The sequence below is a fragment of the Gobio gobio genome (assembly GCF_949357685.1).
Source record: "Gobio gobio genome assembly, chromosome: 16".
Classification (NCBI taxonomy): Eukaryota; Metazoa; Chordata; class Actinopteri; order Cypriniformes; family Gobionidae; genus Gobio; species Gobio gobio.
The window spans coordinates 8,089,108-8,103,114 of record NC_137109.1 but is presented as its reverse complement, the minus strand read 5'-3'; the positions used below and the strand labels follow the sequence as shown (position 1 = coordinate 8,103,114).

The 14,007-nt window shown below is 40.4% G+C and overlaps 2 protein-coding genes across 2 annotated transcripts in view; both read right to left on the bottom strand.

Annotated features, from left to right (window-relative positions):
* LOC307140274 (uncharacterized protein) overlaps positions 1-14,007 on the bottom strand; it is a 34,205-nt gene that overhangs the window by 6,974 nt on the left and 13,224 nt on the right. The window lies entirely within an intron of this gene.
* LOC307140273 (uncharacterized protein) lies at positions 5,227-12,915 on the bottom strand. Its single transcript, XM_079839648.1, has 2 exons — positions 12,691-12,915; positions 5,227-12,477 (listed from the first exon to the last, which is right to left on the bottom strand). Exon 2 carries the CDS (start codon positions 12,333-12,335, stop codon positions 6,399-6,401), a length of 5,937 nt encoding a protein of 1,978 aa, XP_079695774.1. The 5' UTR covers positions 12,336-12,477; positions 12,691-12,915; the 3' UTR covers positions 5,227-6,398.

The following is a 14,007-nucleotide window of genomic DNA, read 5'->3' as shown; positions in this document are numbered from 1 at the left end:
ACTGTGATACTCTTTTCAAGATTCTTTAATTAATAAAAAGTTAAAAAGAACAATGTAATAATATTTCACAATATTAGGCTACTGTTTTTTCTGTATTTTTGATTAAATAAATGCAGGCTTGATGAGCATAAGGATATATATATATATATATATATATATATATATATATATATATATATATATATATATATATATATATATATATATATATATATATATATATATATATATATATATGTGTGTGTGTGTATTAGATTAGATTAGATTCAACTTTATTGTCATTACACAAGTACAGGTACAAGGCAACGAAATGCAGTAAGAGGCTGGTTCGCCCGAACAGGGTATATATATATATATATTTATATATATATTTATATTTATATTTATATATATTTATATATTGCCCCTTTTTTACATTTGAGCCCCTGCCCCTGACGAACTCTCTGCACGGCCCTGCCCAGAAATCTAAATAACAAAACACTCAGGATACTTTACATTTCCAAAAACACGAACAGAACAACCACAATAGAATTACGACAATGGACAACAAAGACTAAAAACTGAGGGATATAAATACAAAGGATAATCAAAGAAAGGTAACGAGAAACAGGTGCAGATCGTAATCAAACAATGAGTAACCAAGGAAACAAATGCAAACCAAGGAAAAAGAACAGAAGACATTGAAAAATGAACTCAAACACTGACCAAACGTGACATTACCCCCATCAAAAACGACAAAAGTCCAACAGAGGAAGGCGGGAGGGGGTTTAGGAAGAGGACGTGGCAGAAGGGCCTACTACAGACGAGGTAGGAGCCAGGGAGTGACCCCAAAAAGTGAAAGCAGGATGGCCCAAGGTGAAGCCGATGGAGGGAGGAGACATGGTGGAACCTTGGTGGAGATGCCAGGCGACACCAGGGGGCAGAGGTGGAGACCCAGGCAGAGCCGAAGAGACCGGGAGACACCAAAGAACTTGGAGGCCAAGGCAGAGCCATGGTGACAAGTGGCCAAGGTGGAACCAGCATGCCAGATTACTGAGGCAGAGCCAGTGCTTCTGAGGACTAAGGCAAAGCCGGAGGGAATGAGGAGCCCAACAGAGCTGAAGGGGTGGAAGAACAAGGCACAGCCGAAGGCCCAGAAGTCCATGGTGGAGTCAGAACGACGACTGACTAAGGTGAAGCCGGAAGGATGAGGAAGCCCGGTGGAGCTATAAGGATGACGGTCCCAGGTGGACCAGAGGGAGTGAGCATTGTGCTGTGCAACAAAATAGACACAGAACTAATCTTTTCAAACTCCTCAATTATATTCCCCCAAGATTTCAGCACACCCCTCTCAGCGTTTGGAGTATGGGCATGACTCCACTTCACACCTCCACTCCTTGCATGGCTCGGGCTATGGGACAAACATGGCCTCAGGTAAGTGCTCCATTAAGGATGTAAATGCCAGCTCATGCACCTGGTCAGACATAGCACTCCTTGGCTCTGGGTCTGCAGTTGGTTATAGCTGTTCATACTTCATGGGCTTGGGCACTCGTTTTTTCCTGTAAATTTGCAGTGGGCTCTGGATGATTCTCCGTAGTGTGCATGGCCGCTGGTTTAGTGTGCTCTGTATGGACTGCAGATGCCCATGGTCCTTCTCTCTCTTATCGATGATAAAGGGTGATCCGCACTGAAAAAGTACCCAGTCCACAAACTTTGTATATGTCCCTTGAGGGCCCTCTTTTTCACTCTTTTCCAACTTGCTTTTAAATCATGTTTGAATTAGTGATGTTCGGTTCTTGAACAATTCGTTCTTTTGAGCCGGTTCTCAGCAAGTAACCGGTCAAGCCGAACCGAATCCAACTGAATAACATTTTTTAAGACGCAAAAGCCAAAGTAGCACGTCTGACTCAAAAAGAACCGCATGAGCCGGTTCAACCAGCTGTCGAAGTTTGCAGAGGAGTACAGAGGATTCTGATGAGTATTAATGAGAATCATTTATTATTTATTTTTGGCTACTTTATGCATGTCTGTAATGTGCTAAACTTTAGGAATCTTATCCAAGCTGTAGGCTACTCAATATTGATCAATCGTATACGACATAAAGGATCTGCGAATGAAACTGTGACCACAAACACCATTAACTTAAGTGAATAACACAGGTAACACTGAATATCGCAGCAAGCCTAATAAACACAAATTATATTTAATCTAAGGAAATTAGAAATTGGTGCAGATCACAATCAAACAATGTGTAAACAAGGAAACTATTGCAAACAAAGAAAACAGAACAGGAACTACTGAAAAACCAACTCAAAGTCAAAGTCATAAATACAGACCAAATGTGACAAATATACTGTTCGACTTTTATTACACTTTTGTCTGTTTTAGAGCTTCAGCAGGTCAATGAATGGTTTCATTGTATGAGAAAGACCAACAAGAACTTTGTGCTAAATATCAATTTTTTTTGTTCTACAGATAAATCATATGGGTTAGGAATGACATGATGGTGAGTAAATGACAATTTTAATTTTGAGATAACCTAACCGTTAAAAGATATGATGAAAATCTTACTGTATAATGTGAATAACGTGACATCAGGTGCTTTTTAAAATCTCAAATTACCTGTACAGTAGCTAATACATGAACCCTTTACAGCCAAAATGGTCCTTGATAAGAAGAGGAGCAGCAAAAATCCACTGATGAACCTTTATTTGTAGGATTATGTGATATGTAACCACACTGCAGTCAGCCAAGATCTCTAGCATTAAGTTGACAAGTCTTCCCAGTATGGCTTACAATTACAAACACTTGGCTAACCACCAGTGCAACCAAACAACCCTCTTCAGATTACATCTGTTCAATGGTAGCCCTCGGGGAGCTTGACTTCATCCTGCTGTTCATAAATCTACACTTGAATGTCTTTAGTAGTGTATTATAGGGCATTAGTGTGCTGGAGAATGGGAGCGTCATAAGGGATCAGAGTGAACCTGCAAGAGCTTCTTATTCCGACCATGCAGAGCGACCAAATGAACTAATTACTCCAAACAACATATTGACCTGAAGCCATCCTTTGGCTTTCTTCAAATATAAAGCATTCCAGATTTAATAAATCGGGTCAGAGATGACACATCACACAAATTGCTTTTCCAATCACTCAAAAGGGTTTGTGCACCTAACAGCAGGTTATGGACTTGCACAGAAGGTGTGTTCCAGACTCAACTTCAATTCTAAACCCTAACTGTGAAATCTGATTGGCTAATAGGAATGTTGTTAAGGGACCAGCAAGGATGCGGCTGTCCGACTTCACCCATTTGTTTTCATTCACTCCTTCAAGTGAACTATATTAGTGGATAACGTAGGGAATAGTGAATGAGGGTTTAGGGGCGATTTCGTATTCATCCATTGTCTTTTACTGTAAGATCGGGACTTTTATTTTGAAAGTGAACGGAGGACTCGTACAGAGGAGCATTGTGCGCCGGCGCCCTCACAATTGCTGGGGATTATGTGCGACACGCACACATTCGCTCCTGTCTCTTCATTTCTTTTCCTGTTTTCACAGGTATGACTTTCATTACAACAAAAATTGAGCGTCAGCGTCAGTTCTGGCAGGCCAAGTAGTCAAGACGCTGCTAACGTTATTGGTAACAACACTGTCTCATCAGCTGATTTGCATCAGCTGTTTCAACTCCCCTCGTTACTAATGGCTACGCTAAAAGCAGGGCGCCTATTTAAAGCAGATCAAGTTCGCTCTTACTACTAGCTGCTCGCTGCTTTGCAACCCGCCACCTCCCCACCTCCTCCTGTCGTGTATAACGTGGCATTTGTTTATGTCATCGTTGCTGCTCTGTTCATAGGGGGAATAGTTAAGCTCTCCTAGTCCTAAACTGGTAAGCGTTCCCTGATGCTGCTGCTGTCCTCTGACTCTCTGCTATTTCATGGTGCTCATGAAAGGTCAGAGAACTCCCTGAACAGAGCCATACCGCCAAAAACAAATTTAATTCAGAATTCATCAACTGATTGCAATTCAATAAAAATGTCTAAATCATTTTTATTGTCATGTGTGTTCTTGACTTAATGGACCTGACAGAACTTATTGTTTATGTTGCAAATATATTGTATATAAATGTCCTGATGTGTGAATATATTGAAAATGGTTAAGTCTTCCGCCATTTATGCTGTGAAATGCTCACATGTGCTCGTGAAATGTATTTAATTTGATTCATACCGGCTCTAGTTACCAGGTTATTATGTGCATTATTTGTTTATCCATATTATATTTGTGTTTGGTTAATTAGAGTTCATGTGTGACACAAACGTCGATGCACTTCTCCAGATAAATGTAACATTAAACGGACATTTCAGTACAAACAAATGTAATGCAGATATTGCTTGCTAATGAAGAAGGAAAAAACAATGTTAAAGAAATCTGATTATCAAAATCAGTAACTTGGATGTTAAATGGGTATGGTTTGCATACATTTACTTACATGTTCAGTTGTGTGCTGAATTTATATGCATAATAGGCTATAGCCTACCTCTTGAATTGAGTAGATTTAAAGAAGCAAAGTGAAAAGCTCAAATGTATGTTTGTGGAAAAAAAGGGGAAAAACGTAAATGTGCATTGTTTTGACAGAGGAAAAAGAAAATTACATTTGTGCATTGATAATAAAAAATACATACATTTTATTGAAAAGCTCTATTGGTTTACAATGTGAAAAAAAACACAAAAAAAAAACATTGGATAAACAATAGCTGGGTATAGGCCTTTATCACAGAGGAATTGAATACGGGAAGTGTGCATCGAATCTTCCGGTTATGCATGTTTTCAATGTGCTGTTAACACCTAACTGAACAAACGTCACTTAAAAATCGGGACATTTTCAGAGACAGGAGAAGAGATAAACTGATCATTACTGTGTACAGGATTTTCCAAACTCTGCTGAACTTGTAGTTTTTTAATCCAACATAAGCCGAGGGTTGTAAACATGCGTGATTATTTCACCACACGGTGTCAGTGCTCATCTACATAGTGACCGTGATGAAGTGTGTGTGTGAGACCTTACGAATAAGATCTGAATGAACATATTTGAAGAGTTTCGTTGCAAAACGAGATATATCCATTTTGAGAAATGTTGGTTATTTGACATTATTATTTAAGACATCAACAGTCAAGTTCATTCACAATTTTTTGTACATTAAACTATTACTTGAGCTCAGTGAAGGCCGGGACACAATATTCTTCAAATCCAGGATATTTTTTATTTAATTTTATGTCCATAAATAAGTCAAAAACCATGCCAAAATGCAACATATTTATCTTAACATTGTCAAACATCTTAAATTGGTTAAAAAAAACAATGCATCATAAATATATGGAATAGTATATACAAAGATTGATTAATAATAATACGATTCCGAGTTAGTTTTGGTCAGAACATACACAACATAACGTTTTTTTTTTTTTTTTTTTGCAAAACGCTATATATCCACCTTAGGCTATATTCTACTACTGTAATACCATTAAGAAAAGCTAGTGATGTTACAGCCCGGTTGAATTGAATAAATAATTTTGCTCATGCACTGATGTTGTACTGTCCTTTGTCTCTTTATTTCCTTGTTGACTTTACAACAACGTAAGAGCTAGAAAAGATAAATAAACAATTGTTGCAATTTGAAAATAATACACGTTCATATAAATGAATCAAAACAATTAACTATAGCAACAAATTTAGAAATTAATACTAACATTTATACTAAAAACATAAAATTACTCTTAAATCAAACAAACACATAAAACAATCATTAAGACAAGATATTATATATATACATAAGTGCTTAAATATAAATGAATACCTTGTACTCCTTTTCAACCAGGTGCAAAACAAAACAAACAAAAAATACTGCAAAATGAAAACAACAAACAGCATCTAAATGCTTAAATCCACTTAAAAGTGTCCTTAATAAACTTATTATCTCCGTGACCGCATGGCTCCGTATCTCCGTCAGTGTTTTTATCTTCCGTGTGCGAGCTCTCTCTGTGCGCCTGCACGAGCGATCTGTTTGACTTTCCGGCAAGACGCCTTTCATAATAAAAGTCTCTATAGGTTAAATAACTTAAAGAGTGCAAAGTAACGTTCCAAAATATAATAAAACATAACTAATATTAAGAAAATATAGAATACGATATATAATATAGGGAATAATATCAGAATAATATAATAAACTCCAAACTAATTCAAATAACTGAGGGTTATTTAACTGGTTGTTTACACTCCCACCAAATCATGAGTGACTTCAAAACTCAAACTTTAAATCACAAATGATTTCTAAAATAAATTACCTATTTCAAGCTAGATGCAAAAGTAAACCTGAAACATATTCTATATGGACTGCATAGATCAAAGGATATGTCAGGAAGTTCAGGCTGCCTCCTGCAGCAGGACCAGCTTCTGCACTGGGCGCTCAACCATTGATGGTTTGTTCAGACGTTTACCATCCTTCCCCAGTTTCCTGTCTCCGAAACGTATCTTCACTCTTCTTACCAAACCATCCTTGTCAACGACAGTCTCAATAACTTCTGCCAAGCGCCACTCATTCCTGGGCAGATTGTCTGCCTTCTCCAAGACTATATCTCCAACTTGCATGTTCCTTCTTGGTGTAAGCCAGCATTGTCTTGTTGCAATATTAGACACATACTCCTTCTGCCAACGGCCCCAAAATTGCTCAGCTAAGTATTGGACATGGCGCCATCTCTTGCGAGCATATATGTCTTCTCTGATGAACTTGCCAGGGGGTGGTAGAGCTTGGGTAGTTTTTAGAGTGAGCAGGTGATTTGGGGTAAGGGGTTCTGGACTTTTAGGATCATTCAGATTATCTACTGTGAGCGGTCGGCTATTTACAATTGCCATAGCTTCGAAGAAGAAGGTCCGAAGGGAAGAATCATCTAGCCTTCCAGTAGATAAGGACAGAGTGGAATTAAGAACATTTCGAACCGTTCTAATCTGTCTTTCCCAAACTCCTCCAGTGTGACTTGAATGGGGTGCGTTGAAGACAAAGTCACATTGTTTTTCTGCTAAGAACGTTACCAGACGATTGGTGTCAATCTCTTTCATGGCCTTAGCAAACTCATTCTTGGCTCCAATGAAATTACTGCCTTGGTCGCACTTTATTTGACGAACTACTCCTCTGATAGCGATGAAACAACGCAGGCCGTTGATAAAGGCGTCCGTGGACATGTCATCCAGCATCTCAATATGGATGGCTCTGCAACAGAAACAGGTAAAGAGAAGTCCATACCTCTTGCATGATTTACGACCTTGTCTGGTGATGAATGGACCAAAAACATCCATTCCGCAGTATGTGAATGGAGGGGATGGATCTATACGCTCTGAGGGCAGGTTAGCCATTTTTTGCTCTTCTGTGGGTCTGCGAAGTTTGCGACATTTCACACACTCTCGTACAAAGGAGGCTACAGTCCTATTTACTCCTGTTATCCAAATTCCTCTTGATCTGATCTCATTTATAGTCATGCCTTTTCCTTGATGTTCAGTTTTTTCATGACAATCAGCGATCAGAAGTTTCGTAAGATGGTGTCCCTTTGGAATTATCAATGGATGTTTAATGGAGTTAGGGACAGAAGAATAGCAAAGCCTTCCTCCCACCTTGAGCAATCCGTCGTGGTCGACAAAGGCATCTAGATTGTATAGCCTGTTGCTGCGTGGGAGTTGCATGCCCTTACGGAGTAAGGCTATCTCTTCTGCATACATCTGACTTTGTAAGTCCTTGATGATGATGCGCTTAGCATCCTCACGTTCTGCCACTGTACTGTGGTCACTTGACTTGTCCTTCCTAACTCGACGAAGAAGACGTGCAACTGCTTGTATAACTTTGGACCATGAGGACAACCTTGTGAGACAGTTGGATAAGCAGGAATATTGTACTGTTTGCGTGTTCAGTGACTGAGCCTTCTTGACCTCTGGGTCTCCAATTGGAAGTTGTGTGTTAACATCCACAGGTAGAGGTATTTGCCTTTCCCACAAAACGTTTGGTCCTCTGAACCAGCTGGACGTGACAAGATCATTGACACTCATACCTCGTGATGCATAGTCGGCTGGATTCTCTTCCGAGGGGATGTATCGCCACTGTTGAGGAGTTGTACTGTGATGAATTCTCTGAACTCGATTTGCGACGAACGTGTGGAAGCGGCGAGCTTCGTTGTTTATGTAGCCTAACACCACTTGAGAGTCAGTCCAGAAATATGCCTCTGCATCTGCAAGGTTAATTTCTTCCTTTAACAGATCATTAACTGCAACTGACACAACCGCAGCGGTCAACTCTAACCGAGGGATAGTTGTGACCTTAAGTGGGGCTACTCGAGATTTCGCCATGAGTAAAGCACAATGGACGTCACCTTGTTCGTTCTCGAGCCTAAGGTATGAGCACTGGCCATATCCCTTTGTGCTTGCATCTGAGAAGTGATGAATCTCTCTCCTTGTGATTATCCCAAACTCAGCAGGCACAATACAACGAGGCACCTCGATCTTCTCCAAGTTAGCCAGATCAGCCTTCCAATGCTCCCACCTTGGCTGCAAACCATCTGGTAAAGGATCATCCCAGCCCATGCCTTTTCTGCACATTTCTTGAAGAATAGCCTTTCCTTTGAGTAAGAATGGCGCAAGAAATCCTAGGGGGTCAAACAATGAGGCCACTGTAGACAGTATGCTTCTACGGGTTGCTGGCTGGTCCCTTAGGTTTACACGAAATCTGAAGTTATCGTGTTCCAGATGCCAGTAAATGCCCAAGGCTCTTTCCAAAGGCTGGTCAGTGAGGGAAAGATTGACAGATGTAATGTCAACAGCACATTCAGAGGGTGGTATGTTCTCCAAAACTGTCTTGTCATTGGACACAAACTTATGCAACCTTAAACCTCCAAGTGCACAAACCTGGCGAGCTTCTAGGGCCATCTGGATAGCCTTCTCTGCACTTTCGACGCTGGTGACTCCATCATCCATGTAGAAGTCTCGCATAATGAATTGTGAACCTAGGGGATAAAGATGTTCACCTTCTCTTGCAAGATGCTTTAGTCCGTAGTTGGCGCACCCAGGGGACGACGAGGCACCAAACAGATGTACTCTCATGCGGAACGTTTGAGGCTTTGAGTCAAAATCTCCCTTTCTCCACCAGAGAAATCGTAAATAATCCCGATCTGCTTCGTTAACATAGAACTGGTGGAACATCCTCTCAATATCACATATCAAGGCCACTGGATACTGTCGGAACCGTAAAAGAATGCCAGTCAGGCTGTTCATCAGGTCAGGGCCTGTGAGAAGATGATCGTTCAAGCTGGTTCCCTTGTATCTGGCAGAGCAGTCAAAGACTACACGTAATTTCCCTGGCTTCTTCGCGTGATACACCCCGTGATGAGGGATGTACCATTTTTCTCCTTCCTTTCCTTCATCAGTGACTCCTTCAGCTTCACCGTGCTCTATTACTTCTTCCATGAACTTCACATAACGTTCTCTGTACTCCAGGTCCTTTATTAATCTCCGCTTTAGATGTTGAAGTCTCATGGCAGCAAGAGGCTCATTATCTGGAAGATAGGGTCTTTTTTTGAATGGAAGGGGCATTTCCAAGTGGCTGTCTTTGTTCATTCTAATGCTTTCTTCCAGTTTATTCAAGAACATAATGTCCTCTTGAGACACCACTCTTGTGTTTTCTTTAGTATCCTTGAAATCTGACTCCAGCACTTTGATCACATCAGCTGGCATTACAGAAGGAATCTCCTTAATGGATACTCTGTGGCACATGCTAACCCCACTTTGTGACTCATGATGTATCAAGGAAGGGCCCACGATGCTCCATCCGAGATCCGTACAAACAGCATATGGCTCGTTGTCTGCTCCAAGAATCACTTCTCTGGGTGCTAAAGCTCTGGAACAATTATATCCTATGAGAAGACCCACTTCACAGTCTTGAAGCGGAAGAATTCTGTCTGTCAGAGTAGCAAGATGTTTCCAACGCCTGGCAGTTTCACTGGTAGGGATGTGTGCACGGTCCACAGGGATACATTCCTTAGTGTATGCGGGGGGAAGGTCTAGAACTACTGTGGAATTAAAGCCTCTAACTCTAAGACCAGAAACTCTTTCACTTGATATCAAAGAATCTCTTCCAACCATAGTAGTGAGCTTAAGTGTCACTGGACATGAGTCAACCTTTAGACTTTGACTTACTACATATTCAATGAAGACAGTATCACTTTGTGTGTCTAACAGAGCGTAGACAAGTTTCTCAGAGTCTGGGTCGTTTTGTGAGGACAACCACACTGGCACAATCATTGAGGTGTTAGCAGACGTGCATCCAGATTCTACACTTAAAGACGTTGTCTCAACCCTTTCGTGTGCGTTCTCTGGGCTATGAACAGGGGAGGACTTCACCTTTCTTACGAAGCTATCATCGTGCAAGTAGGTAGGATGTCTTCTTTTACAGGTATTGCAGGTATGTCTGAAACGACAGTCTCTGGCACTGTGTCCGGGCTTCAAACATCCATAGCACAGCTTTGTGTCCTTTATGAACTGTCTCCGCTCTTCAAGAGACTTTGCCGAGAATTTAAAGCAATCATGAATTTGATGTTCACTGCTTTGACAGAACAGACAAGGTTTGAAGACCTTACTAGTTGGCTTCGGATTCTCATGCTGTGTGACAATCTTTGTGTGGAAGACATTAGCTTTGTTCTTACTAACCTTGAGGTTATATCTCTCCTTATTAGCTTCAGAGGCGTGAAGAGCATAGAAGGAAGTGACTGGGTTGCAGGCTACCTCAGCCTCAACTGACATGAAGCTGGCGAAGTCATGGAAGGTTGGGAAATCTTGAGTCTCACTCAGTGTTTGCGTAGCTTGACGATTCCAGCGGGCAGCCGCCCAATCAGGGAGTTTGCTGACCAGTTTCCTATTCTCCTCGCAGTCATTCAATATTTCCAGTCCCTTAACATGAGGCATAGCGTCTTCACATGCATTCAGGAAATCTGAGAAATTTCTGAGTCCTTCAGCGTCCTTGGGCTGGATTCTAGGCCAGCTTGTGAGTTTCTCTCTGAATGCTCTTTGTATAATGAATGGCTGTCCATAACGATCCTGAAGTCTTTTCCATGCATCCTTGTAAGCTTCCTCATCAGTTCTGTAGAAGATGCCTTCTAGAGTTTTCCGAGCAGAACCACTGACATACTTCTTCAAGTAGTATAACTTATCTGCTGAGGAGACATGTCTTCTGTCGATGAGCGATTGGAAAGAAGCTTTCCACTCAATAAAGTGAATGGGGTCACCACTGAAGACTGTTGGCTCTGGCATAGGAAGTCTGTTCAGTGTTATACTGTCTTGAACAGCCTGCGCAAGGTAAGACACGTCAGTATTGGGAGGCGGCAACAACTTCTCATTGATTGTTGGCTTAATTGAGGGTGAATACACAGGTTCTTGCATAGGAATGCTCACATGTTGCTGTAGCCTAGTGTTCTGGTTAGCAGAGGAAATGGTTTCTTCCTTATCATACACTTCAAGTCTTGCTCTAGCTGCTCTAACCTCCTTTACTGCTTGTAATCTTTCTAACTCCATCATTTCAGCATCAAGTTCTCTCCTTTTCTTCTCTTCTAGAAGTTGTATTCTTTCTCTTTGTTCCTTTTCCTCCATTATCGTTACATATTCTGCTTCCTTTGCTGCAAGCTCTGCTGCTGCCTCTATCCGTTTAGCCATCAAGATGGAGTTCAATGAAGGTTGACTCAGGGGTGTACTCGACTTGGAGCTGACACGTGAGACTGTAGAACCATAGACAGAGCGAGCATAATCTCGATCAAGCAATTCACAAAGACGTTCTTTTACTTGTTCACTGTCGAAGTCTCCATCAACACCTGAAATCCTCTCATAAGCAATTTTTACAATGTCCTTTGTCACAGCATCGCATGCATCAATTCGTCTCCTTGTGTCAGCAGACGGAGCAACATAACTTCGAACCTTCATGTACGCTTCCATCACAAGGTCTCTTTCATTTTCCAATGTGTCTGTAAGTGTTGCTAGTTGACTCTCAGAAATGTCTGTTTTCAGCTGCCCTCTTGCCTTTCTAGCCTCAGCTTTCCATTTTTCATATGCCTGTGTAAGCTTTCTCTCTGCCTTTTGTGACTCCTCTTTTTGATATGCAATCATCTTTTCTGTTGGAATTCGTTTGCGGACAGAGTGACGTACCTCAGCTGTCTTTACACCATCAGAATGATCTTCCATCTCATCGTCTGTATCTCTGTCTTGAGAAGGTAGGATTTTTAAAGCTTCCATTTCTTTCACAGGAGTGCATGACTTGGATCCTTGGTCTGTCATCATTTATGGCAGCAAATGGAATCAATGGAAGTAAGCTCTTACTGTTACAGCCCGGTTGAATTGAATAAATAATTTTGCTCATGCACTGATGTTGTACTGTCCTTTGTCTCTTTATTTCCTTGTTGACTTTACAACAACGTAAGAGCTAGAAAAGATAAATAAACAATTGTTGCAATTTGAAAATAATACACGTTCATATAAATGAATCAAAACAATTAACTATAGCAACAAATTTAGAAATTAATACTAACATTTATACTAAAAACATAAAATTACTCTTAAATCAAACAAACACATAAAACAATCATTAAGACAAGATATTATATATATACATAAGTGCTTAAATATAAATGAATACCTTGTACTCCTTTTCAACCAGGTGCAAAACAAAACAAACAAAAAATACTGCAAAATGAAAACAACAAACAGCATCTAAATGCTTAAATCCACTTAAAAGTGTCCTTAATAAACTTATTATCTCCGTGACCGCATGGCTCCGTATCTCCGTCAGTGTTTTTATCTTCCGTGTGCGAGCTCTCTCTGTGCGCCTGCACGAGCGATCTGTTTGACTTTCCGGCAAGACGCCTTTCATAATAAAAGTCTCTATAGGTTAAATAACTTAAAGAGTGCAAAGTAACGTTCCAAAATATAATAAAACATAACTAATATTAAGAAAATATAGAATACGATATATAATATAGGGAATAATATCAGAATAATATAATAAACTCCAAACTAATTCAAATAACTGAGGGTTATTTAACTGGTTGTTTACAAGTGAATCAATGTGTGTGTGTGTGTGTGTGTGTGTGTGTGTGTGTGTGTGTGTGTGTGTGTGTGTGTGTGTGTGTGTGTGTGTGTGTGTGTGTGTGTGTGTGTGTGTGTGTCGGCATGACAGACCAACATTACTCGCAGTCGCACGATGACAACAATTAATCTTTGGATGTTTTCCCTCCCCTGAATGCCTTGCCCGTTTGTCTTCTCCCTTTGATGATTTTCTTAAGATGCCTTCCTCTTTCTCCCAACAGCAGCTGGAATGACCGGCTCCAATCCGTCATCGAAATCCATAACGTTAGCTTGACTCTGAAGCTTTGATTCTCTGACTGACAGACAGCTGTTGATCAGTGACGTAGCCTACGTGACTGACAGCTCGCCTACAGTATAAACTGGTAAACGTTTTTTAGTTAGCCTATTGAATCCTCTTTTTAAAAATATGTTTTTTTGTTTTGATATTATCGTTAAATCACTGAGCAAACTCGGAGCACTTCACCGGCGGTGACTCTCTCCTCGCGTGACATCCTGAGCTTGCGCGGCATCCTGAACGTTCTATATCGCACTTTGTAAAGAAACTGGGCTGGCGGATATCGCGTTTTGTGAAAAAATACATTTTGTAGTTGGCTTAAAATGTACATTTTCAAATCTTATTAATGGCAGCAATTCACACATAGATTAAGGTACATCTAAACAGTGATTTCCAATAATAAAATCCAAATGTCAAAAAATGGCGTTTATCGCGTTTTGCAACCAAACTCTTCAATTTTATTTGTATTAAATATTTTAGTCATTATCTCAATTTCAATAGTAATTCACACATTTATGCCAAAATTCAGTCACGCTGTTAACGTATACGATTAATTAAATGTTTAACACGGTTAAATTTCTTTAAGACAGTTAC